The sequence below is a fragment of the Pseudophryne corroboree genome, chromosome 1 (genome assembly GCF_028390025.1).
Source record: "Pseudophryne corroboree isolate aPseCor3 chromosome 1, aPseCor3.hap2, whole genome shotgun sequence".
Taxonomy (NCBI): domain Eukaryota; kingdom Metazoa; phylum Chordata; class Amphibia; order Anura; family Myobatrachidae; genus Pseudophryne; species Pseudophryne corroboree.
In genome coordinates, this window is record NC_086444.1 from 376,497,151 (window position 1) to 376,523,992 (window position 26,842).

Sequence of the window (26,842 nt, forward strand, 5' to 3'; positions counted from 1 at the left end):
GACCAGCACAATCCCGACAGGGGTGGCGAGCATAACGCAGCCCCTTGCGGGCTCGCTGCGCTCGCCATGCTGCGGGCACACTAATTTATTCTCCCTCTATGGGTGTCGTGGACACCCACGGAGGGAAAATATGTCGGGATTGTGCCGGTCGGGATTCCAGTGTCGGTATTTCGACCGCCGGGATTCCGTCCGGCGGGATCTTGACCGCATCCCATATATATATATATATATATATATATATATATATATATATATATAATACACACGTACATTATTTGAACATATATATAGCTCTGATTTATTTTCTCCCAATAACAGTAACATGATGGAGGTAAGGTGCAAACAGGGAGATTTCTAATCTCTTCAGGGAGTTAGGGAGATTGCTACAATATCAGGGAGCTTTCTTGACAATCAGGGAGAGTTGGCAAGTATATTTTAGATAAACCTATTTTTCCAGCCTATGTTATCTTGGGGCTGGTTTGTTACTTTACACTTGTCATTTTTAAAAAGCTGTAGATTATCACATACTATGTGTGTGTAATAGTACCCCTGTGGGAACTGAGACTTTTCTTAAACTCTGTGTTTCCGAATACACTCTTGTGCTGTCTCTGACTGTCTATTCTCTCCCCCTGCTACTGAATGCTACAGGTGTCTGCACCATTTACCTGTAACAATACTGACTTGTCTGTAGTGATGTGAAATTGGTGCATTCCCTCCTGCTCAGAGATGCAGCTCTCTCAGTTAATAGCATCTTCCTGGCCTTTGCTGACATAACACAGAGGAATGTCATGACAAAGGGGTATTGTTGGGATATTCTATCTCCTGTTTTGATTTCTTTTCCTTGATGCTCAGAAGCAGAAACATTCTCCAGTTCATGATTACTCTGCGAAGGCTGCATACTCTCTGCCAAACCTGACCCTTAGTCTGACATCCCTACAGATCTAATGTCCTGTTGGTAATACTCATATAATAAAAGAGCCATTCAGTTTATTAGTCCACCTACAGCCATTTCAGAATTTATAAGTCTTCAGAATGTGCAAGTCTGCCAGAATGTATATTTACTAACCCTGTATTAGTCCTGTACAGCAGAACCTTACACACTGCACGGTGTGCCGCCAAGGTGCCCGACGGCCGATACGGGCAACCTGGTGGGCGTATGGGGGGGGGGAGTGACGTTTCTTCACTCCCCCCATCACCCGGCTCCATAGCACTGCATGCTAATATGGATGAGATTGTCCATATTGGCATGCATGTTTAAACGAGCCGGAACCAACGATGAATGAGCGTGGGGCCGAGCATCGTTCATCGTTGGTGCCTACACACTGAAAGATATGAACAAGATTGTTCATATCTTTCACTGTTATCTGCCAGTGTGGAGGGCCTATAATAAATGTTTATGAGAAAACTGCACTGAAAGACATACTGTAATATTAAGTACAACCATCCTCGCTTCAAAACTCTCTTCTTCTGACATAAATTATGAAATGAGCAGTACTCCTAGAAACACTGTTTACAGTTGTCATGACAACCTGTGACATAATTACTGTGCACCGCATTGACATAGGACCAGGCCAAGTTGTCTTCCCTGAGATACAGGTTTTAAAACTGTATAACTTGGTATAATGAAGCAACATGACAAGAGTTTTGTAATTTTGCAATCTTTCTTTTTAAATGCTTGATATGGAGGAGTTACTAAAACTGCTCAGAGGTGCACGGTGCAGTCTACTCTAAAGCTCCGTACACACGGGGGAGATGTGTGCTGAGCGATCTAGCACAGACCACTCAGCACTCAGTGCGATGAGTGCTGAGCGTGGGGGGGGCGAGGGGGGGCCGTTCATTTCACCCAGCGGAGAATTGAGCGTTCTCACTAGATTTGGCATGCATGCATGCCAAATCTAGAGCCTGCGATAGCGACGCGCGGGACCACGCATCGCTGTCGCCGGCACCTTACACATGGAGAGATCCGTGCTTAATTTCTAAGAAATCTAGTCAGATTGCTTAGAATTTAAGCACGGATCTCTCCGTGTGTACTCCCCTTTACAAACAGCAACTAGATATTTGTCTTTATTGTCTTCCTTGGACACAAGATTGATTGATTGATTGATTGGTATGCTCTTTTTGTGTAGCTTTGAGCAGTGTTGGTAATTAGCACTCATAGGGTGGTATTCAAATGATATATCACACCCAATCTCCTTTCTAAAGTGATCCCTGTTATCACGCATATTGTACCCATAGTAATCAGGTTTAGCTGCATAAAAAGTTGGGTGCCCTCGCAACCCCAGGTGTAGTGACCTGAAATGATTATACCACTCCTGTCAGCAGAAACAGAACGGGTGTGGAAGGGGGTGATAAGAATTGAATACCTCTCATAAAGTCTCATTTACATCCATGCAAAAAGTCCAAATTTGCAGAATTAGTACTCTTGTGATGTCATGTGGCAATTAGTGCCTACGATTTGATGGCAGTCCGCATGGATATACAAGGCAGGATGGTCTGCGTATACAAAAATGCTGCAAAAGGTGCACTTTTGGAGAGGGTAGGAGCTGGGTGAGTGGAGGCGTTTCATCTTGTGCATGGATTGTAGACAAGAGCATACCTAGTTTTGCACTGAAGTGTGGAAACTGTTTTTATGTGACAGCATTTTTTAAACAACCTATCAATGGTGGATATTTAAAGAGGTATACTAGGTGCATGAGCTGATGCACAGTATGTTTCTCCCTGTAGGTGGTGCATGGTAAAGGTGGTGTAAACCAGGCCTCGTCCTATGTTTTTTTAATTAAATGCATTTTGTATTTTTAATTGTTGCCTTTTAGCGGAAATAAATATTTCTAAACTCACTTCAAGCAATATATTGAAAGTCTTCAATAGTGGCATCCTATATAATAACAGACTAACGCTGCTCCTCACCTCTGTGAGGGGAATTCACTTGTTTTGGTGCCGGGTGGCCACTAGATAGCGCCTGACTCAGCAATTCAATTATTGCTCCTTTCGGGGCGCTGACAATGTTGTTCCATCATGTTGACGGGCTGCTAACTAGTCTGTAATAAAGAGTATCGGTTTTCCTTACACTCATGATTCATTCTTGATGTATATGGGGCTAAAATCAAGCAGAAATGTAGAAACTGAAAGAATGAAGCCAGGTGTGGTCCTAAAATGCTAGTAGAGTTGATTTTCTATGGAAGTTTTAATGTTGTATTTCATAGTCTGCTTTTCAAGGACATCAGCAAACTCGCAAATAAAAGAGCTTCTGCCTTTTACAAGTGTGTTTTCATCAACTGGGATGTATGTGTGCACCTGTAAAGTATACCATGCGAAATTGGCAGGAAATTAAATATATTTGCACATATATATAGTCTTCATTACTAGTAATGTTTTTCTGAAGAAGCAATGTCACTACTTCTATACAGTGTAATACAGTTTTGCATATGTTACATAGATGTAAATCTGTATGGACTTTGCTGTGTTTTTGTTGTTGTTGCTGTTTCGTTTATGTTACATGCAGGATTCCACTGTTGCTCTCAGATTCTTAAATTTTCTGACTTTTTCCCTCGGGGTCCTGGTAGTTCTGTCTTTATGCTCCTGTATTATTTTCCATGAGTTTCAAAAACTCATTTGTCATCAATAAGTGAGGGATTATGGTGTAATGTATTTTTGTTAGGTATACATAGGTTCTAAATCAGGTTCTTACAGTATGTATATTGCTCTGTGTGTTACTCTTCAGATAAAGAATCAAATCCCTATGTTTCTGTCCTTCATATGTCACTAGCTATGCAATAGGTTCCTAGGCTAGTGTTTTGTCTTACATGACAGATTTATTGGATGTATATTTTTACTGCAGGGTCTTTTTGTTTGTTGTGGTGTCTATGTTACTCTATGGGTCATGTTTCTCTTCATTTCTATTCGCTGGGCTTACAGTAGGCTTTAATATTTGTCTTTTACTAAGCAGTTTCCTAGGTATTAGTTTCTGTTATTTACTTAGTACTCTTTGTTCTCTCTTTATGATTCTTACAGCTGTTTGGGAGTGTAAAATTATTATAATATTATTTCTTTCAGATTGATCCAAAAGTAGCATTTCCTCGTAGAGCCCAACCCAAGGTGAGTTTCTGAAAGAGGTTCTGCAACATGGGCTTTCTGTAAAGCAAGTAAAAGAGTGTCTTCTAAAATATTCCTGCAAAGATTCTAGTGGGAATAGTAAGGTTGGTAAAATCTGTTAAAGCAGCAGGGAGAGGGTTGGGAGGGAGATGTAACTATTGGAAAGAAATCGGCTTATGTCCAGTAACTAGCAGGTGGATCAGAATTGGGCCCTGCAACACCGGCAGAACTGGGTTAATTCCCTTAAGTAGTTTGTTGACAGACGGCATCTTGGTGTCAGAGCCGGCAAGCTTACCGCAAGGGTAATTAGGGGCAGCTGGGAGACCCTCAAAAAAAGGCTTATATTTGTTTGTTGCTGTGATTGATTCTGTCTGACGATCTTACATCTTGTGTGTCTTTCTATGGCTTCTAGCAAGTACCTTAAAGATTTAGTCTCTCTGTTCCACTGAAGGCAGAGTGTAAGGGTTTTGCCAGGAGAATAGTGTCTTTACACCTGCCACACAACATAAGTCTATCATGTGCAGGACCGGTACCTGTGTTCATGTCTGTCTATAATATAGTACCCTGGTCAGTCTGTTCTCTGGAGGTGTCACATGACTCTTCTTAATAATTACAGATGGTGACTAGGACAAAGAAGATTTTTGTGGGCGGACTATCAGTGAATACAACTGTTGAGGATGTAAAACAATATTTTGAGCAGTTTGGAAAGGTAAGTTGCTTTTATAGAGGGCCAGCTCTGTTTTATGTGGTATGTTTAATAAAGACTTAAAGGGGTTAAAAGCTTTAAAGCCGCTTTGTCAGATCTCCCCTGCTATGAACAGTTCCAAGCAGCACCAACGGTGAAGGCAGAACTCCCAGCTATTTGTGTCAGTATTCTAAAAATGGTGGAGGTCGCAAAGGAAGCATCACCAGCCATGTTCTGTTATTGTTAAGAGATGAAGAGATGGGATTTAGTAAACTTTTTAAATAAAGAAGAAGAGCACTCAGGTTTCTGACATGAGTTATCATCAGACCAGTTTTGTAATTAGCTGAATGTAACTCATCATGATGAAGCACAACATTGGAGGCCTGTGGTATCTGTCTCCATGACAGCTGGAGAAGCATTCTCATCCGCGTCAGTAAGTCGCTAGTCAGCACGTGGTGAGATTTCAAAAGAAGTCTGTATTTTGAGGGATTACTGGAATAGTGCAATACCCATTTCTAGTTAGTTTGCCCCTTTTTTTGGCAGGGGAGGGGGCAGGGTTGGTGGTGGGTTGCTTTGATGTGTTGTAGAGCAGGGGAATTGCTAGATAGCCCAAACATATTAAAACTTGTAAGTCTGTAGTGGTAATCAGATTAATATAAAGTATAACAGCATTCTCTCTCCTAAGCGTGACACCTGAGGATAGCCCTCCCCCATTATAAACCCCTCACAGACACTGACGAACAAGCCTTGTTATAAGGCGATTAGATCCCAATTTAATTAGGAGGTTGGAGAGATCACTGGATGACTCGGATTTCTCTCCCATCTACTGCAGATTATCTACCACAGTGTGGTTAGTGGGGGATGAACTATACACGACACACATTTGACAGAGACACACTTTATTGCTCCAAATAGACAATGGTTAAGTGGTTCACCTGTACAATCATCACAGTTCCAAAAAAAGAAATCATTACTGGTTTTAGAGTACTGCATCTCATTCATTTAGTGTATCTGATTATTTCCTTCTTTTACTTTATTTCTTCTTTCCCACTTTCTCTTTTGTTACACTTTTCTACCTCTCAGTTTTTCCCTGTGTTTCACACTCTCTCCCCCTGATATCTGGTGGGGCCCTCTCCCCTCCCCCATCTTTTCAGTTGCAAACAAAAGCTTTTGCCTCTTTCCCTCTCCCCTGCGGCTCAGGACATACTAAGCTGCAGTCATAGTAACAGGACAGGGCTCCCAGAGCCGCTGATTCTCCAGGGAACCAAACGGTTTTGTTTGAAAGGAAAGAAACTGTTTGACCTGATGAGTAAATAAATATCTCATAGATCTTAAAGCCTGAAACTAACAGAACACACAGAATCCCATATCGGCCCTCACTGCTTTGCACTCCCGCTTTCTCCCCTAAGTTCCCTGTGTACCTCATACAATTCAGTTCTCTGTGTTCCCCTCATTGTGAAGTCCCTGTGTGGCCCCATTTCATTTTTTTCTTCTCCCTACTCTTCCCTGCAGGCCTCCGGTTTCCTTATTCTCTGCACTGTACAGTGTTTCAGTTCTCCCATGTGCCTGCATGCCTTGCCCTACGCCTTTCACCTGTGTCATTTTTACTCATCTGCACCGTTTAGTTATCATTTCATTTACCCTGTATTAGCTTTTTCCTCTCTCACACATCTTTACCACCAAGAGATAATAAAAAAGCACCAACGGCTGATTACCACTCTGCCCTTTCTCTTCTACAGGTTGATGATGCCATGTTAATGTTTGATAAAACAACAAACAGACACAGAGGTAAGTAGTTTTTATGTAAGAGCTTTTAGCCATTTTCTGGCAATATATTTCCACAGATATGTTGCTGGGGATCTGATAATCCTCTTTGCAGAGGTCTGTATGTACATAAATGTTTGCAAGTTGCTGAGGATAAGTGTTCACCATGTGCTCCGTGCAGGGTCTGGCTGCAGATATGGACACAGCTTCATTGTTCCTTTCCTTCCTGACACTGAATACCTGTCCATCCTCCCTCGGCTGCCTGCAGCTGTTCCTGATAACTGGCTCAGAGCTGCATTATTCTGACTACACCACTAGAAGTCGTGTTGTTGTGGTTATATAATGCTGACCACACATAGGCAGATCCACTCATTTGATGGTTGGGTCCAGTTGCCAGATCACAGAGGGTGTTATGCAGTGCAGATGGCAGTTCACACATAATAATCCTCCCAACAGATTTACATGTATGGGGAGGGGCATGGGGTCGTGATGTATTTATTGTGTACCCACACACTAATTTACAAACACAAAAGCTGTATATAATATCATACGCCTACTTGTACACAAATGCAGAGGGGTTTTTTTGTGAAACGAGTAGATCTGCTTGGAAGTATCTGTATTTTGTGATGGAAGTTGCTGGAACCTTTGAGGCATTCTCTGGATAGCAGGTAAAACACATACGGATATAGCACTTACTTTTATAGTGCAATTTACTTATATGAGATTCAAGTACTGCAGACAAAGAACGTTATTTCTGGCGCAAAATGGATATGGGGCTGATATAAAGTTAACAGACGTACATTTAGCGGACGGTTCCGGTATGAATTGATAAAGCTAAATATTTATCGTGTATATAACCCTTTATGAGATCTAAGAACACTGTACGCTATCTACGTAAGAAGTACCGTAAGGGTACGCAAGTTGCGTATCGATCGCTTAGCCGTGATCGAGACGCTCAGGCGTCACGTTCACTCACGGCCAAGTGATCGCAGGCAGGCAGACTATTGGCTGTTGACTTATCGTAATGATTCGCTATAGCGTAGCAGCGCTCGGGACCACGAGGAGATCACCAGCGATGCAGACGCTCACAACGTTAAACCTTTATATCTATACCTTTAGCAATGAAATACACAGCAAACCTTAATGTAGAGACAAAGTGTAAGTGCAACCTTGTGTAACCTGATTAACTACAAAGCTGCTTGAGTGCCACCGATGCTCAGGGAGTACTTAACACTATAAAGAATACACAGATACCTGGGCTTAGGGTCCGAAACCTATTATGTGTATTATGACTATTATACTTGCAAAAGGAATCACAGTACAAAGCATACACTACAATATAACATAAACCAACTAACCAGATAATTACACGGGAAATACAATACAATACAATTCAAGTCTAATCAAGGAAAAATACGAGAGAAAGAGAAGAGAGGGAGAGAGAGAAATGGCTCACAGTAAGACAATATGATTACGGAGAGAACTTACGCACAAGGGGAACGATCGCATGCGCCTCGATATCCAGCTCCCGATTATCAGCAATGAGAACCGTTGAAGAGAGTGCAGTTGGATATGGTCGGCCTGCTATTTATGCCCCACACACAATACAATTCAATGGTCCCTACAATCTCATTGTTCATTGGACACAGGAATTCGGCTTCGCATTATAACAAAAGGTCATAGGTTGATTCATACAGGTGGGCTGTGACTATTTCCAACTGCTCAGGTGGGAGGGAAACTGGGTTTCCCGCCGCATGGGTAATAAAGTGCAAATAAAGTAAATGTTCATAAACTTCTTATGTCCATAACTATTCGCACGAGCGATTGATCTGCTTCAAACCAACACTGGAATATTTCTAATTAAATATTCTTCCGATGGATACTAAACACCACTGTATTACTCCTATCTGACCCTTCGTATCAAACAAAGAGGGATTCCTCTGTTCATAAACATTCTATATTAACCAAACTTTCAGAATCTATCAAAGGGACCATGATCTATAAAATACATTATTTGTGAAAAATATGTAACGATTGAGTCGCACGCTACGACTACACAAACTTTACCGTAAATACGCATACCGTGCACCAGCGGGTGCACGCAACAGCGGGTATGCGCCTTCACGGGAGAGCGCACGCATGCGCAGCGCGGACCAGTGTGAGGTGCAAATATGGCAGTGTGTATAGAGATATTTTTCTGACTTTGACAGTCCACCCTTTGGCAGTCAATAATAACTGCCACCTTCTAAAACATTTCAAAAAGGAGAAAAATATATGTCAGGGGTTAATTCATTTCCATGGTTGGGTGAGGGAGGAGAGAGGAGTAGGTGTGAAGAAGGTATGACCTAGTGTGATAGCAGAAGCATGTGTGTATGAGTCCATGTTTGGGGGGTCATGTATCATCGTGCCGTACGTGTTGTAAATCAAGCTTCGAGGTATTGCGAAGTATACATTTGAATTCCTTCTTATCCCGTGGTACAGGTCTGTGGATGGGCTGTCAAACTTTACCGAGCTCTTTTCAGATTTTGAACAAAATGGGGAGCACATTTCAGTTGATGATACATGAATGGGGGAATATGTGATTGCTGATATCTGTGCCTGTATTCCCTATACTATGTGTGTCATTACCTGAGGGTTGTAGAAATGAAGAAAAGACATAATTACGGTAAATGCGGTGGTATTCTATGTCAGGTTAATGTACATCTGTCGGTTGAAGTTTTGTTCGGTATCAGTTGAAAGTCGTCTTCTTTGCGCTGTTTTGCTCATTAAGCGTGAGCAATAAGCTTTGTCAATGCCATTAGATTTACAAAAAATGTTGGGCTAGCGTAATTTTAAGAATTCTAGGGAAACTGGGGATCCATGGCAAAGTTCATCAAGTGTCCATATCTCAAGTGGTCAAAACTTCTTCTTTGGTCTATCCGTTGTCTGTATAGCGTCTCATCAACTTCCTCGTCCAAGGGGGTCTTGTTATCTTGGAGAAAAACCAGAAAAACAGGTGAAAGAAACGGACCGTAGAAATCGCATTTTCATCACATCATTGTTTCTATCGTTGGGTCGTAAATCAAATCCAGGTTAATTACAGTTTCCTCACTCCTCAAACTCATCACTCTGGTACTTTGTTTGCACCTCATTAAAGCCTGCCCGCATCTAAATATCAATCCAATCGATATAACGACACCTAAGATACATAGTAGAAACTTCCCAACATCCATTATGACTCCTTGAGCCCAGTCTCCCAAACCGGAGAACCAATTTCGCGGGTTCAACCATGACACCCAACCAGTCAGCTCATTACCTACAGCAGCAAGAGTGAGATTGTGTTTTCGGCGAAATTCCCACTTCAATTGGAGAATATCGTCCATCTTTTGGTCTATGACCTCGACCGGATCCTCGGTGCTATTCGTGATATACGTGCAACACTTCACGCCGTACTGTGTTGCTAATGTAACACAGTATCCGCCTGTCACTGCTGTGAGGTAATTAAGAACCATTCTATACTGCACCAGTTCTGTTTTATAAGCTTGAAGTTCCCTTTCAGTATATCTAAACGTGTCATCATACATTTCAGTGATATTATCTAACAAATTTGCGAGCGCCGATATGTATTTATAATTTAGCACTCCTCTAGCGGTGCGGGTGAAATCTAACGCGATTAAGAATTGAATCCCGGTGGATTCACTTATTAGATCAGAGGCCGGATGCTCTGTCTTCTCTATCAGGTGCCTTTTAACAACGTGCTCGTAATGGGTGTGAGTATAAGGAGCTTGGGCACCACGATGTATGTCTTTCATTTTATCATGTGTTACAGTCATCACTTCAGGCAATACTTTTCCAATATAACACAATCCTTCAGAGTTTGGGGCAAGCCACTTGTACGCCTTTCTCCCGCATATGAAATATGCATCATCGGGGAGAACATATGGGACGGAGAAAGACATTACCATATTACACACCTTCCAGGTGAAATCTCCTAGCCCTAATTCTTCCATCTGCTTAATGCACGTATCAGGTTGTACGATATGTGCACAGTATCCTGGTGATACTTCTCCAACTCTAGTAATCCTATTTCCTAAGGTGTATCTATACCGGAAAGATTTTCCTCTACTGGCTATGTGGCGTACAAGCTCTGTATCTGTAGGCATTCTATCTGCTCTATGTGAAAAGGTCATGGTGTGGTTACTCCATGATACTTCCCAATTTCCCGGCTTTCTGGGATTGGAGATGTTAAAACATAATAGGGACCTATCCACGTGGTATTGGTGGAGCTTCAAACTAGGAGGGCTGGAGATATTAAACCTCCGGTCCACCGGTCTCCCACCATTTAACTCAAGTACCTCCCCTATCGTTAAAGGAAATGGTACTAGCCCTGATTTGCTATGACCCTGAGGTACTTGAGAGCATACCCAACAATCTGTTTTGTTTAATACATTACCCACTAAGGAGTGATAATCACTCAATGGATGCCGGTCCATATGGATATTAAAACTGGATTGGCATTTGTTAATGCACCCATCTTCAATGACATTGTTACAGAGCCTACAGATACAATTTTCTTCAGCTAACAATCCGTCACAATTTCTTCTATGGTCAATGCTATCGGATCGTTTTCTGATACTCGCCTTTGCTAGTTGGTTAGGTTGATCTTGGAAAACTACGCCTCCATCTTTACCATCAGAACTCATTCCAGAACCTCTATCGACCTCCATGGTACTCTCGCCGGAACAGACTGCTCTGGTCAACATCATGGTCAACAGGAAAATCCGGATCACAGTCTCTTGGGGCAAGTCCATCTTTGAGGAGGAGACGAAGAAGAATGAGAAGGAGGAAAAAGAAATTTGAGGGAGAGGGGATGGGAAGTGGAGGAAAATAATAAAAGGGAGTGGGGAGTCGACAACAGCTCTCGGTCTTCAAGGCTCAGGTGCCGCCTCAGTCCTCCTGGAACAGACACTCCAGTGATACAACCTCTACCGTCTGTTCCTTATCACGGGACTTCTCTGGATCAGCAACCTTCTTGCAGTGGGATGAATGGACCCAAGTCTCTCTCTCAGCAACCTTCAGTGCTGTAGTGCTAGTCAATAAGACCTGGTATGGTCCTTCCCATCTGTCAATAAGGCAACCTGAGCGTAGAAAATTCCGTATCATTACATAATCCCCAGGTTCAATGTCATGACAATTACTATCAGGTAGATCAGGAATCACCAACTTTAGATTATCATTTTGATTCCTTAACTGTTTACTCATGTTAATCAAGTACTTTACAGTTACTTCATTGTTACATTTCAAATCATCCTGAGGGTTAATCATGACATGCGGTTGTCGACCAAATAAGATTTCAAAGGGAGACAGATTAAGAGGGGACCTGGGAGTGGTTCTGATACTGTACAATACAATGGGTAAAGCTTCTGGCCATGTCAATCCTGTCTCTGCCATCACTTTACTCAATTTATTTTTAATAGTGCTGTTCACTCTTTCGACCTTCGCACTCGCCTGTGGACGGTACGGAGTGTGCAGCTTGCTATCAATTCCCATCAACTTACACATTCCTTGAAAGACATCACCTGTAAAATGGGTACCCCTATCACTTTCGATTATTCTAGGGATACCATATCTACATACAAATTCCTGCACAATTTTCTTAGCAGTAAACATAGCGGTATTTGTAGCCGCAGGAAATGCTTCGACCCAATTTGAGAAAACATCTATACAAACAAGTACATATTTCAAATTCCGACAAGGGGGTAATTGTATAAAGTCAATTTGTATTACCTGGAAAGGGCCGCCGGCAGGTGGGATATGGGATGGTTCTGTAGGTATTGCCTTTCCAACATTCTTTCTCAAACAAGTAAGGCATGACATTGCTCTTTTACTCGCATGAGAGGAGAATCCTGGGGCGCACCAATATGCTCTCACCAATTTGCACATCCCTTCCCTGCCTAGATGAGTCAGCCCGTGAGCTGCTTCAGCCAGACATGGAAGATATGCTCTGGGGGCCACTGGTTTACCATGTCCATCCGTCCAGAGTCCTGAGGACTCCTGGCCATATCCCTTTGCCTTCCAGACTGCCTTTTCCTGTGGGGAACACAAATTTTGCATTTCACACAACTTCTGTGTGTTAATGGTATTAAATACCATCAATTGTGTGGTGTCTGTCTGTATGGGGGTAGCAGCTGCTAACTTAGCAGCTTTGTCTGCTCGGCTGTTACCAAGTGATACCGGGTCTTGGCTATATGTGTGTGCTTTACATTTGATAACAGCCACTCTGTCGGGTTCCTGTATCGCTGTTAGAAGCCTTTTTATGTGAGCTGCATGCGCTACCGGTGTACCAGCTGCCGTCATGAAATTTCTGAGGCGCCATAGGGCTCCGAAATCATGGACTACCCCGAATGCGTATCTAGAATCGGTGTAGATATTGGCTGACTTACCCTTAGCCAATTCACATGCTCTGGTTAGGGCGACCAGTTCAGCAACCTGGGCTGAGTGAGGTGGGCCTAGCGGTTCCGCTTCTATGGTGTCTTGGTCATCTACGACTGCGTATCCAGTACACAAGTCTCCCGAGTCTGACTGTCTGTGACAACTACCGTCCGTGTAGAACGTGAGTTCTGCATCTTCCAGTGGGTTGTCACTGATGTCAGGCCTTGCGGTAAAATTTTGGGTCAAATATTCCATACAATCATGTGTATCTTCCTTTGTATTAAATCCTCCTTCCCCAGCACTCTCACCTTCCACCCTTTGTGCCTGACCAGGCACACCTGGGAGATATGTTGCAGGATTTAATGCACTGCATCTCCTTATGGTGATGTTTACGGGGGCCATTAGTGCTAATTCCCATCTTGTAAACCTCGCTGATGAGACGTGTCTGGTTTGGGCAGAATTCAATAAGGCTGATACCGCATGTGGCGTATGGATTGTGAGGTTGTGGCCTAGCACGACATCTTCGCTTTTTGTCACTAGCAATGCTATCGCAGCAACGCTTCGCAAGCATGTGGGGAGGGATCGCGCTACCGTATCTAGCTGAGCGCTGTAGTATGCAACTGGCCTGCTGGCATCACCGTGTTTTTGGGTTAGTACGCCTGCCGCGCAACCAGCACTTTCTGTTCCGTATAGTTCAAAGGGTTTCCCATAGTCTGGCATACCTAGTGCTGGTGCCTGCGTTAGGCACTGTTTGAGTCTCTCAAATGCTGTTTCGGACTCGTCTGTATGCGAAATCCTATCAGGTTTGTTCGAGGAGACCATTTCCTGCAAAGGTAACGCTAAAATGGAAAACCCTGGGATCCAATTACGGCAATACCCACACATTCCTAAAAATGTTCTGATCTGTTGCTGGGTTTGTGGCAGGGTCATGTCTCTAATTGCTTGGATTCTATCAGCGGTCAGGTGTCTCAGTCCTTGTGTTAGACAGTGTCCCAAATATTTTACCTTAGTTTGGCATAATTGCAACTTGTCTTTGGACACCTTGTGTCCGGTGTCTGAAAGATGAAACAGGAGCTGTTTCGTATCCTTCAGAGATGCTTCCAGTGAATCTGAACACAGTAATAAATCGTCCACATACTGTATCAATACTGATCCACTGTCTGGTTGGAAAGACTGTAAACAATCATGCAAAGCCTGAGAAAATATACTTGGACTATCTATGAAACCTTGGGGCAATCGAGTCCACGTGTATTGGACTCCTCTGTATGTGAATGCAAACAAATATTGGCTGTCAGGGTGCAGAGGTACCGAAAAGAAAGCGGAGCAGAGGTCAATAACAGTGAAAAATTTGGCAGTGGGAGGGATTTGCATTAGGATGACAGCTGGATTTGGCACTACGGGGAACTGACTCTCAACTATTTTGTTAATCCCCCTTAGATCCTGCACTAGCCAGTAACCCCTCCCCCCACTCTTCTTAACAGGGAAGATGGGACTATTGGCAGTGCTGGACGTTCTTACCAGAATGCCCTGTTGTAGCAAGCGCTCTATTACTGGGTAAACTCCTAACTCCACCTCTGGCTTCAGAGGATACTGTGGGATTTTTGGAGCTATCCTACCATCTTTTACTTGTACAACTACTGGAGCTACGTTTGCCATTAATCCAGTGTCCTGTCCGTCTTTTGTCCAAAGTGACTCTGGTATCTGAGATGTCATCTCTTCTACTTGGGATGGATTCCTATTTGTCATAATGGTATGTGACATTAATTTTGATGGGGAGTCTAACGTGTCTCGCACTTCCTGAGCGTGATTCTCAGGTATGTCCAAGAATACACCTTCAGGAGTACAATAAATGACGCACCCCATTTTACACAGTAAGTCTCTTCCCAGGAGATTGGTTGGTGCCGATGCAGCCAGCAAAAAGGAATGCTTGGTATGCAAAGGCCCTATTGTAATCTCGGCTGGTTTGCTAACAGGGTAGTGCTGGACTACTCCTGTTACTCCCATGGCTGGAATTGTCCTACCAGTGGTTCTCATGCCCACTGTCGAATTTATCACTGACTTGGCCGCCCCTGTGTCTACAAGAAAGTTTAAAGTTTTACCAGCTACATTAATTGCGACCTCGGGTTCACTTTCAAGGTTGGCAATCAATTTCACTGGCTGCAGATTACAGGTATGGCCACACCCCTATTGGGTATGGTGACCTCCCTGAATCCCGCTGGCAGCAACTATTTGTGAGGGAGATAGTTGGGAACTACCAGAGGCATGCCAGTCTCTGTTTGGGGGATATCTTTTTGTTTCCCCTGTATGTGGCTCATAACTCCGTTTCTGCGGACCTTGCTCCCAATGTCGTGTGTCGTGTCGTTGTCTAGGGGGTTGGTATGATCTTTGCGAATTTTTCGCTCTACAGTCTCGTGCATAGTGTCCCTGTCTTTGACAAGAATAACATGTTATCATAGTTGACTTACCCACAGGGTTGGATGGTACATACGCAGGCTGCTTTGTGGTCAGAGCCTGTATACTTACTGACATTAGCTTATCACTCTGCGACTCCCTGTGTCTGGTGATGTTTCGGTCGTGATCAATAGCAGCCTCTCTCAAAGTGGACACTGACAGACCTCGCCAACATGGTTGCGTGGTCTGTACCCTTGCCTTTAATGTTTCCTTCAAACCATCCATTAGTACAGATACTGCTACTTCTCGATGGTTTGGATTTGTCCTAATGTCCTCTATACCAGTGTACTTTGCCATTTCTAATAGTGCCCGGTGAAAATATTCTGCAGCTGTTTCTGACTCTTTTTGTTTAATGGAAAATATTTTGTTCCATTTAACAACTGCTGGGAAATGCTCCTTTAACTGTAAGTTTATCCTTCTTACGTTATCTTTGTTGTACACATCTGTAAGAGGTACATCCAGATCTAGTCCACAATCAGCTAAAAATTGAGCTGAGTCGACATTGGAGGGTAAACAAGCTTTTAGCAATATCTGCCAATCTTTATTATTGGGCTCTAAAGTGTTTCCTAAGTCTGTGATGTATTTTTGGCTGGCAACTAAATCTTTTCTAGGGTCAGGGAATTCAGACACTATGGTCCTTAATTCCATTCGGGAAAATGGGCTGTACATGGCAATGTTCCTTATGGGAGTGGCTCCTGATACATCTGTTTTCCCATTGGGAACTGCTATTACCCTAACAGGAGTAATTCTAACAACCTCATTCTGTGTAGATTCTACAGCTTGTGGTGAAATAGTCTCAGCATAATGCATGGTGCCGTACTTACCAGTTGATACGACCCCACCTATCCCTCCGCTAGGGGCCTTTACTAATCTCGTGGGTGTTGCTGTGCCTACTGTGGTCTCTGCTATGGTGGCTGCTAGAGAGAGCGCTGAAATCGTTGTCGCTTCGTCCTCTTGATCACACTCCTGAGGAAAGTTCAAAACAGGGTACAACTTGCACGGGTTAATACTTGCATGGGTTAATGGGTTAACATTATCATTAACATTTACACAGTTACTAAGTGATTTTGTGTTACACTTTAGTGCGTCTTTCTCCGTAATCAACTTATCTCCTGATATATATGGTGGCGGCGGGGCCGTGGCAATCAGTTTTCTGTTAGAGCCAGATCCCGCCGCCTGAGCCAAACCTCTCTGTATCTCACCTTCCTGTTGCCACAACTGTAAATAATCATAATGCTGAACTCGTCTCTTTGTTGATTTTATGAGACATATCCTCCTCCTTAAATTTTGTAACACCTCTGGGCTGAAGCTACCTATTCTTGGGAATTTCTCCCGGTCTTGTACCGTCATTCTCTCCCATTCATCACATAAAACCTCTGTGTGACTTCCATATTTCTCACACATGATATACCTGGCCGACCCAATTGGTCGGACCACTGAATCAACCCGAACCGAGGTTGATCGCCCCCTACCTGAACAACTGGCCCCCATAACTCTGCAGGCGTTGCTTGCTCTACCTCTGATCTCTATATCAAGGTCTTCAGCGAACCCTTACAGAAAACCAGATTGTTCACAATAGGCTGACGGTGGCGGTTTACCGAGTACCCCACTCACTCGCCCACGCCGACCAATGCGACCTGATCACACCGATATGGTGCTGGCGCACTCGACCCAGGGCACCTATAAAAACCGTTGTTTACTGGAACATGCGAGGGTTATCCGCAGAACACTTACTCTTTCCAGTAAAGGTGAGGTTTGTCAGATAGTTCCTGAGTGACCAGCGAACTTCCCTTCTTGAAAAATAAAAAATTACACAAATCACGTCAGAATGTACAAATAGCGTTTGTGACCCCTTTACTCTAATGGTACTAGGTCAGATTACTAACTACTGTACACAATTACGTGCGGTCCAGTCGTTCAGTACACAAACAACTAAGCTTGTGTACGGAAAGACCAATGGAATCGAAACTTACGACTGCGAATTCCTTCAGCCAGAGCTTGTACGGCCTATATGGGTCTTGCACCAACCCTTCTCTTGGTGTTGTGCCTCTGAACTGTATAGCGGACTTCCCTGTTTACTGTACCTGGACCTGCTGGTCTACTATGACCTCCTGGTCTTGTTCTGTACGACCTCCTGGTCTGACCTCCTGGTCTTGTTCTATACTGGTCCGCTATACTCTAATGCTCAAATATTATGTTTAACCAAGGATGCCTCCCTAGCCACCGTGCACGTCACTTACACGCGTGTACCTCACGAGTACTCGACTTTTCTTGTGGTTCAACCTTTAAGTTATATAAACTTATGTAATACAAAAACACTCACTCATCACATGTACACTTTTGCTTCAATTTCTATTTCTGCGCAGAAATTTTTCTTTAGCCCAGCTGTGTTACCAATTAGGAGCAGGATCTGTTAATTTAAATTTTGGATTTCCAAAAATAGACTTGCGTTATTTATCGCCTGTGGCGTTACTTACCGCGTTGCGTTAAAAATCAACTTATCGTGACTTGAGCTACGTGGGCGTAACCGGACGCTCCGTTGCGTAATGTACGCTGCGTGCGTCCGCCTTTGGATTGCGTACACAAGTCTTTTGTTAGGGACACGTGTACGCAAAGCAAAGATCCACCGTAACACAATTTATACTTTTATCAATGTAGATGATCCGTGATCATCTACCACACAACACACTCACTTCGCCTTATCTCCCAGGCAAAACTGTGTGTTTGTCTATCTTTTAACTATATTACCTTTACTCTTAAACTATGAAATAACGGCAAATCTTTTTTTAGCACTTTTTTTCAACTATAAAACTGGCAGACAGGAGAGTGATATACGAAAATGAAAAAGAAAAAGAAATGCAGATATATATATGTGTGCGTGCGTGTGTACGCAGGACAGAAAAATAAACAGTTTTAAAAGACACTAGCGTTTTGTTCTTACCTCCGGTTCCCGGATTCCTTCAGCACTCTTTTATCTAAGCGAAGCAGACGCTTATCCCGTCAGCACTACGAGACAACCTCCCGCCCTTTGCTGAGGGATAATGTCTGCTGATCTACCTAGTGCAGATATGTGAAGGACAGGACGAGCCGCCAATTGATAAAGCTAAATATTTATCGTGTATATAACCCTTTATGAGATCTAAGAACACTGTACGCTATCTACGTAAGAAGTACCGTAAGGGTACGCAAGTTGCGTATCGATCGCTTAGCCGTGATCGAGACGCTCAGGCGTCACGTTCACTCACGGCCAAGTGATCGCAGGCAGGCAGACTATTGGCTGTTGACTTATCGTAATGATTCGCTATAGCGTAGCAGCGCTCGGGACCACGAGGAGATCACCAGCGATGCAGACGCTCACAACGTTAAACCTTTATATCTATACCTTTAGCAATGAAATACACAGCAAACCTTAATGTAGAGACAAAGTGTAAGTGCAACCTTGTGTAACCTGATTAACTACAAAGCTGCTTGAGTGCCACCGATGCTCAGGGAGTACTTAACACTATAAAGAATACACAGATACCTGGGCTTAGGGTCCGAAACCTATTATGTGTATTATGACTATTATACTTGCAAAAGGAATCACAGTACAAAGCATACACTACAATATAACATAAACCAACTAACCAGATAATTACACGGGAAATACAATACAATACAATTCAAGTCTAATCAAGGAAAAATACGAGAGAAAGAGAAGAGAGGGAGAGAGAGAAATGGCTCACAGTAAGACAATATGATTACGGAGAGAACTTACGCACAAGGGGAACGATCGCATGCGCCTCGATATCCAGCTCCCGATTATCAGCAATGAGAACCGTTGAAGAGAGTGCAGTTGGATATGGTCGGCCTGCTATTTATGCCCCACACACAATACAATTCAATGGTCCCTACAATCTCATTGTTCATTGGACACAGGAATTCGGCTTCGCATTATAACAAAAGGTCATAGGTTGATTCATACAGGTGGGCTGTGACTATTTCCAACTGCTCAGGTGGGAGGGAAACTGGGTTTCCCGCCGCATGGGTAATAAAGTGCAAATAAAGTAAATGTTCATAAACTTCTTATGTCCATAACTATTCGCACGAGCGATTGATCTGCTTCAAACCAACACCGGAATATTTCTAATTAAATATTCTTCCGATGGATACTAAACACCACTGTATTACTCCTATCTGACCCTTCGTATCAAACAAAGAGGGATTCCTCTGTTCATAAACATTCTATATTAACCAAACTTTCAGAATCTATCAAAGGGACCATGATCTATAAAATACATTATTTGTGAAAAATATGTAACGATTGAGTCGCACGCTACGACTACACAAACTTTACCGTAAATACGCATACCGTGCACCAGCGGGTGCACGCAACAGCGGGTATGCGCCTTCACGGGAGAGCGCACGCATGCGCAGCGCGGACCAGTGTGAGGTGCAAATATGGCAGTGTGTATAGAGATATTTCTCTATCGTCCTAGTGGATGCTGGGGTTCCTGAAAGGACCATGGGGAATAGCGGCTCCGCAGGAGACAGGGCACAAAAGTAAAGCTTTCCGATCAGGTGGTGTGCACTGGCTCCTCCCCCTATGACCCTCCTCCAAGCCAGTTAGATTTTTGTGCCCGGCCGAGAAGGGTGCAATCTAGGTGGCTCTCCTAAAGAGCTGCTTAGAAAAGTTTAGCTTAGGTTTTTTATTTTACAGTGAGTCCTGCTGGCAACAGGATCACTGCAACGAGGGACTTAGGGGAGAAGAAGTGAACTCACCTGCGTGCAGGATGGATTGGCTTCTTGGCTACTGGACATCAGCTCCAGAGGGACGATCACAGGTACAGCCTGGATGGTCACCGGAGCCTTGCCACCGGCCCCCTTGCAGATGCTGAAATAAGAAGAGGTCCAGAATCGGCGGCAGAAGACTCCTCAGTCTTCTAAAGGTAGTGCACAGCACTGCAGCTGTGCGCCATTTTCCTCTCAGCACACTTCACACGGCAGTCACTGAGGGTGCAGGGCGCTGGGAGGGGGGCGCCCTGGGAGGCAAATGAAAACCTATTTTGGCTAAAAATACCTCACATATAGCCTCCGGAGGCTATATGGAGATATTTAACCCCTGCCAGAATCCGTTAAGAGCGGGAGACGAGGCCGCCGAAAAAGGGGCGGGGCCTATCTCCTCAGCACACAGCGCCATTTTCCCTCACAGAAAGGCTGGAGGGAAGGCTCCCAGGCTCTCCCCTGCACTGCACTACAGAAACAGGGTTAAAACAGAGAGGGGGGGCACTAATTTGGCGTTAGAAATATATAAAAAAGATGCTATAAGGGAAAACACTTATATAAGGTTGTCCCTATATAATTATAGCGTTTTTGGTGTGTGCTGGCAAACTCTCCCTCTGTCTCTCCAAAGGGCTAGTGGGTCCTGTCCTCTATCAGAGCATTCCCTGTGTGTGTGCTGTGTGTCGGTACGTGTGTGTCGACATGTAGGAGGACGATGTTGGTGAGGAGGCGGAGCAATTGCCTGTAATGGTGATGTCACTCTCTAGGGAGTCGACACCGGAATGGATGGCTTATTTAGGGAATTACGTGATAATGTCAACACGCTGCAAGGTCGGTTGACGACATGAGACGGCCGACAAACAATTAGTACCGGTCCAGACGTCTCAAAAACACCGTCAGGGGTTTTAAAACGCCCGTTTACTTTAGTCGGTCGACACAGACACAGACAGGGACACTGAATCCAGTGTCGACGGTGAATAAACAAACGTATTCCTTATTAGGGCCACACGTTAAAGGCAATGAAGGAGGTGTTACATATTTCTGATACTACAAGTACCACAAAAGAGGGTATTATGTGGGATGTGAAAAAACTACCATAGTTTTTCCTGAATCAGATAAATTAAATAAAGTGTGTGATGATGCGTGGGTTCCCCCCGATAGAAAATTATGGGCGGTATACCCTTTCCCGCCAGAAGTTAGGGCGCGTTGGGAAACACCCCTTAGGGTGGATAAGGCGCTCACACGCTTATCAAAACAAGTGGCGGTACCGTCTATAGATAGGGCCGTCCTCAAGGACCAGCTGACAGGAGGCTGGAAAATATCATAAAAAGTATATACACACATACTGGTGTTATACTGCGACCAGCGATCGCCTCAGCCTGGATGTGCAGAGCTGGGGTGGCTTGGTCGGATTCCCTGACTAAAAATATTGATACCCTTGACAGGGACAGTATTTTATTGACTATAGAGCATTTAAAGGATGCATTTCTATATATGCGAGATGCACAGAGGGATATTTGCACTCTGGCATCAAGAGTAAATGCGATGTCCATAACTGCCAGAAGATGTTATGGACACGACAGTGGTCAGGTGATGCAGATTCCAAACGGCACAAAGGTGTATTGCCGTATAAAGGAAGAGGAGTTATTTGGGGTCGGTCCATCGGACCTGGTGGCCACGGCAACTGCTGGAAAATCCACCGTTTTTACCCTAAGTCACATCTCTGCAGAAAAAGACACCGTCTTTTCAGCCTCAGTCCTTTCGTCCCTATAAGATCATATCTGCCCAGGGATAGAGGAAAGGGAAGAAGACTGCAGCAGGCAGCCCATTCCCAGGAACAGAAGCGTTCCACCGCTTCTGACAAGTTCTCAGCATGGCGCTGAGACCGTACAGGACCCCTGGATCCTACAAGTAGTATCCCAGGGGTACAGATTGGAATGTCGAGACGTTTCCCCTTCGCAGGCTCCTGAAGTCTGCTTTACCAAGGTCTCCCTCCGACAAGGAGGCAGTATGGAAAAAAATTCACAAGCTGTATTCCCAGCAGGTGATAATTAAATTACCCCTCCTACTACAAGAAAAGGGGTATTATTCCACACTATATTGTGGTACTGAAGCCAGAAGGCTAGGTGAGACTTATTCTAAATCTAAAAATTTTTTGAACACTTACAAAGGTTCAAATCAAGATGGAGTCACTCAGAGCAGTGATAACGAACAGGAAGAAGGGGACTATATAGTGTCCCGGGACATCAGGGATGCTTACCTCTATGTCCCAAATTTGCCCTTCTCACTAAGGGTACCTCAGGTTCGTGGTGCAGAACTGTCACTATCAGTTTCAGACGCTGCCGTTTGGATTGTCCACGGCACCCCGGGTCTTTACTAAGGTAATGGCCGAAATGATGATTCTTCTTCGAAGAAAAGGCGTCTTAATTATCCCTTACTTGGACGATCTCCTGATAAGGGCATAGTCCAGGGAACAGTTGGAGGTAGGAGTAGCACTATCTCGGATACTGCTACAACAGCACGGGTGGATTCTAAATATTCCAAAATCGCAGCTGATCCCGACGACACGTCTGCTGTGCCTAGGGATGATTCTGGACACAGTCCAGAAAAAGGTGTTTCTCCCGAAAGAGAAAGCCAGGGAGTTATCCGAGCTAGTCAGGAACCTCCTAAAAACAGTGCATCATTGCACAAGGGTCCTGGTAGAAAATGGTGGCTTCCTACGAAGCAATTCCATTCGGCAGATTTCACGCAAGAACTTTTCAGTGGGATCTGCTGGACAAATGGTCCGGATCGCATCTTCAGATGCATCATCGGATAACCCTATATCCAAGGACAAGGGTGTCTCTCCTGTGGTGGTTATAGAGTGCTCATCTTCTAGAGGGCCGCAGATTCGGCATTCAGGATTGGATGCTGGTGACCACGGAGCCCAGCCCGAGAGGCTGGGGAGCAGTCACACAAGGAAAAAATTTCCAGGGAGTGTGATCAAGTCTGGAGACTTTTCTCCACATAAATATACTGGAGCTAAGGGTAAATTTATAATGCTCTAAGCTTAGCAAGACCTCTGCTTCAAGGTCAGCCGGTATTGATCCAGTGGGAAAAACATCACGGCAGTCGCCCACGTAAACAGACAGGGCGACACAAGAAGCAGGAGGGCAATGGCAAAAACTGCAAGGACTTTTCGCTGGGCGGAAAATCATGTGATAGCACTGTCAGCAGTGTTTCATCCCGGGAATGGAAACTGGGAAGTAGACTTCCTCAGCAGGCACGACCTCCACCCGGGAGAGTGGAAACTTCATCGGGAAGTTTTTTCCACATGATTGTAAACCGTTGGGAAATACCAAAGGTGGACATGATGGCGTCCCGTCTGAACAAAAAACGGGACAGGTATTGCGCCAGGTCAAGAGACCCTCAGGCAATAGCTGTGGACGTTCTGGTAACACCGTGGGTGTACCAGTCGGTGTATGTGTTCCCTCCTCTGCTTCTCATACCTAAGGTGCTGAGAATTATAAGACGTAGAGGAGTAAGAACTATACTCATGGCTCCGGATTGGCCAAGAAGGACTTGGTACCCGGAACTTCAAGAGATGTTTACAGAGGTCTTATGGCCTCTGCCGCTAAGAAGGGACTTGCTTCAGCAAGTACCATGTCTGTTCCAAGACTTACCGCAGCTGCGTTTGTTGGCATGGCGGTGGAACGCCGGATCCTAAGGGAAAAAGGCATTCCGGAAGAGGTCATTCCTACCCTGGTCAAAGCCAGAAAGGAGGTGACCGCACAACATTATCACCACATGTGGCGAAAATATGTTGCGTGGTGTGAGGCCAGGAAGGCCCCACAAAGAAATTTCAACTCGGTCGATTCCTGCATTTCCTGCAAACAGGAGTGTCTATGGGCCTCAAATTGGGGTCCATTAAGGTTCAAATTTCGGCCCTGTCAATTTTCTTCCAGAAAGAATTGGCTTCAGTTCCTGAAGTCCAGAACTTTGTCAAGGGAGTATTGCATATACAACCCTCTTTTGTGCCTCCAGTGGCACTGTGGGATCTCAACGTAGTTCTGGGATTCTTCAAATCACATTGGTTTAAAACCAGTCAAATCTGTGGATTTGAAGCATCTCACATGAAAAGTGACCATGTTCTTGGCCCTGGACTGGACCAGGCGAGTGTCAAATTGGTGGTTTTTTTTTTTTTTTCTCAAAAAAGCCCATATTTGTTTGTCCATTCGGACAGGGCAGAGCTGCGGACTCGTCCCCAGTTCTCTCCCTAAGGTGGTCTCAGTGTTTCACCTGAACCAGCTTATTGTGGTGCCTTGCACCTACTAGGGACTTGGAGGACTCCAAGTTGCTAGATGTTGTCAGGGCCCTGAAAATATAGGTTCCAGGACGGCTGGAGTCAGGAAAACTGACTTGCTGTTATCCTGTATGCACCCAACAAACTGGGTGCTCTTGCTTTTAAGCAGACTATTGCTAGTTGGATGTGTAATACAATTCAGCTTGCACATTCTGTGGCAGGCCTGCCACAGCCAAAATATGTAAATGCCCATTCCACAAGGAAGGTGGGCTCATCTTGGGCGGCTGCCCGAGGGGTCTCGGCTTTACAACTTTGCCGAGCGGTTATTTAGTCAGGGGCAAACACGTTTGTAAAATCCTACAAATTTGATACCCTGGCTAAGGAGGACCTGGAGTTCTCTCATTCGGTGCTGCAGAGTCATCCGCACTCTCCCGCCCGTTTGGGAGCTTTGGTATAATCCCCATGGTCCTTTCAGGAACCCCAGCATCCACTAGGACGATAGAGAAAATAAGAATTTACTTACCGATAATTCTATTTCTCGGAGTCCGTAGTGGATGCTGGGCGCCCATCCCAAGTGCGGATTATCTGCAATACTTGTACATAGTTACAAAAATCGGGTTATTATTGTTGTGAGCCATCTTTTCAGAGGCTCCGCTGTTATCATACTGTTAACTGGGTTTAGATCACAAGTTGTACGGTGTGATTGGTGTGGCTGGTATGAGTCTTACCCGGGATTCAAAATTCCTCCCTTATTGTGTACGCTCGTCCGGGCACAGTACCTAACTGGCTTGGAGGAGGGTCATAGGGGGAGGAGCCAGTGCACACCACCTGATCGGAAAGCTTTACTTTTGTGCCCTGTCTCCTGCGGAGCCGCTATTCCCCATGGTCCTTTCAGGAACCCCAGCATCCACTACGGACTCCGAGAAATAGAATTATCGGTAAGTAAATTCTTATTTTTTCTGACTTTGACAGAATGGTCGACCATGTTATGGTCGACAGTCATTAGGTCGACCACTATTGGTCGACATTGACATGGTCGACATGGACACATGGTCGACACATGAAAATGGTCGACACATGAAAAGGTCGACATGAGTTTTTTAACTTTTTTTGGTGTCGTTTTTTGCGTAAAAGTGACTGGGAACCCCAATTAGTGCACCACGTCCCCTCGCATGGCGCGCTTCGCTCGCCATGCTTTGGGCATGGTGCCTTCGCTCCACTACCGCTTCGCTCGGCACAGATTACCGTTCCAATCGTAGTCCACATGGATCGTAAAGTATGGAAAAGTTCCCCAAAAGAAAAAAAGGTAAAAAAACTTATGTCGACCTTTTCATGTGTTGACCTTTCATGTGTCGACCATTTTCATGTGTCGACCATGTGTCCATGTTGACCATGTCAATGTCGACCAATAGTTGTCGACCTAATGACTGTCGACCATAACATGGTCGACCATGTGAACGGATAACTTAGTGGACAGATCTTATGGTGTATCTTATGCTCTATAAACGGTCATACACATCTAGGAGTGATTCTGAGTGAATGTAAAGCCCCATACACACGGTGAAATGTGTGCTGAGCGATCTATCAGTGACCGCTCCGCACACATCTATTCCCCCTACTCAGCACAGCGCGATGTGTGCTGAGCGAGGGGGGAGGAGGGGGCGCTCATTTCACCCAGTGGTGATATGAGCGATCTGCTAGACAGGCCAATCTAGCACCGGCGATAGCGACGCGTGGGGCCGCACATCGTTATCGCTGTGGGGCATACAAACGGAGAGATGTGTGCTTAAGTTCTAAGCAATGTAGTCAGATAGCTTAGAATTTAAGCACTGATCTCCCCGTGTGTACCCCCCTTAACTGTGTTGTAGCAGGGCATTTAAATAAAGGGACAGACTCTATTAACCATGGGGATTACTGCATGGTTAAAGCTCTGCTAGGAGCTATTCAATTAATGCTGCTCCCCGCATGGTAAGTCCCAGAGGATGTACTTACTGCATTGCATCCTCATGAGCAATGGGTAACCCATAGATCCCAGAATCTATGGGTTAACACACGTTACTTTGCGGGGAAATCAGCTAAAAATTGAATAGCTCCAGGTGTTAAACCCAGAGCTACTTTTGACTGTCTGCCAAAACTTAGTTGCCGAAGCCAGAAGATGAGATGCCTCTGTTTTGAGGAACGCTTCACCCAAATGCCTGCAGCATGCCAATCATGCTATGGCATCCAGGGCACTGCGAACGGGGTCACAGTAACATTGCAGAACATGTGCACTTCAGCCCTGGAGCATGTGCAGTACCGAAACCATAGGTCACTTGCGGCAAAATCGGGACAGCATGCGCCCGTGAATCAGTCCATGTGAGGCAGAGACGCAATTTCTAAATCTCATATTTGGTCTA

The 26,842-nt window shown here is 44.6% G+C and overlaps 1 protein-coding gene across 10 annotated transcripts in view; it reads left to right on the top strand.

Moving 5' to 3' along the window:
* The window catches only part of MSI1 (musashi RNA binding protein 1), a 335,031-nt gene that overhangs the window by 258,125 nt on the left and 50,064 nt on the right, over positions 1 to 26,842 (top strand). For all 10 annotated transcript variants that reach the window (XM_063913129.1, XM_063913127.1, XM_063913125.1 and 7 more), the window contains 3 exons: positions 4,054 to 4,095; positions 4,709 to 4,801; positions 6,517 to 6,565. In XM_063913129.1, coding sequence (XP_063769199.1) covers positions 4,054 to 4,095; positions 4,709 to 4,801; positions 6,517 to 6,565 — 184 coding nt within the window. The remainder of the gene's footprint in view (positions 1 to 4,053; positions 4,096 to 4,708; positions 4,802 to 6,516; positions 6,566 to 26,842) is intronic.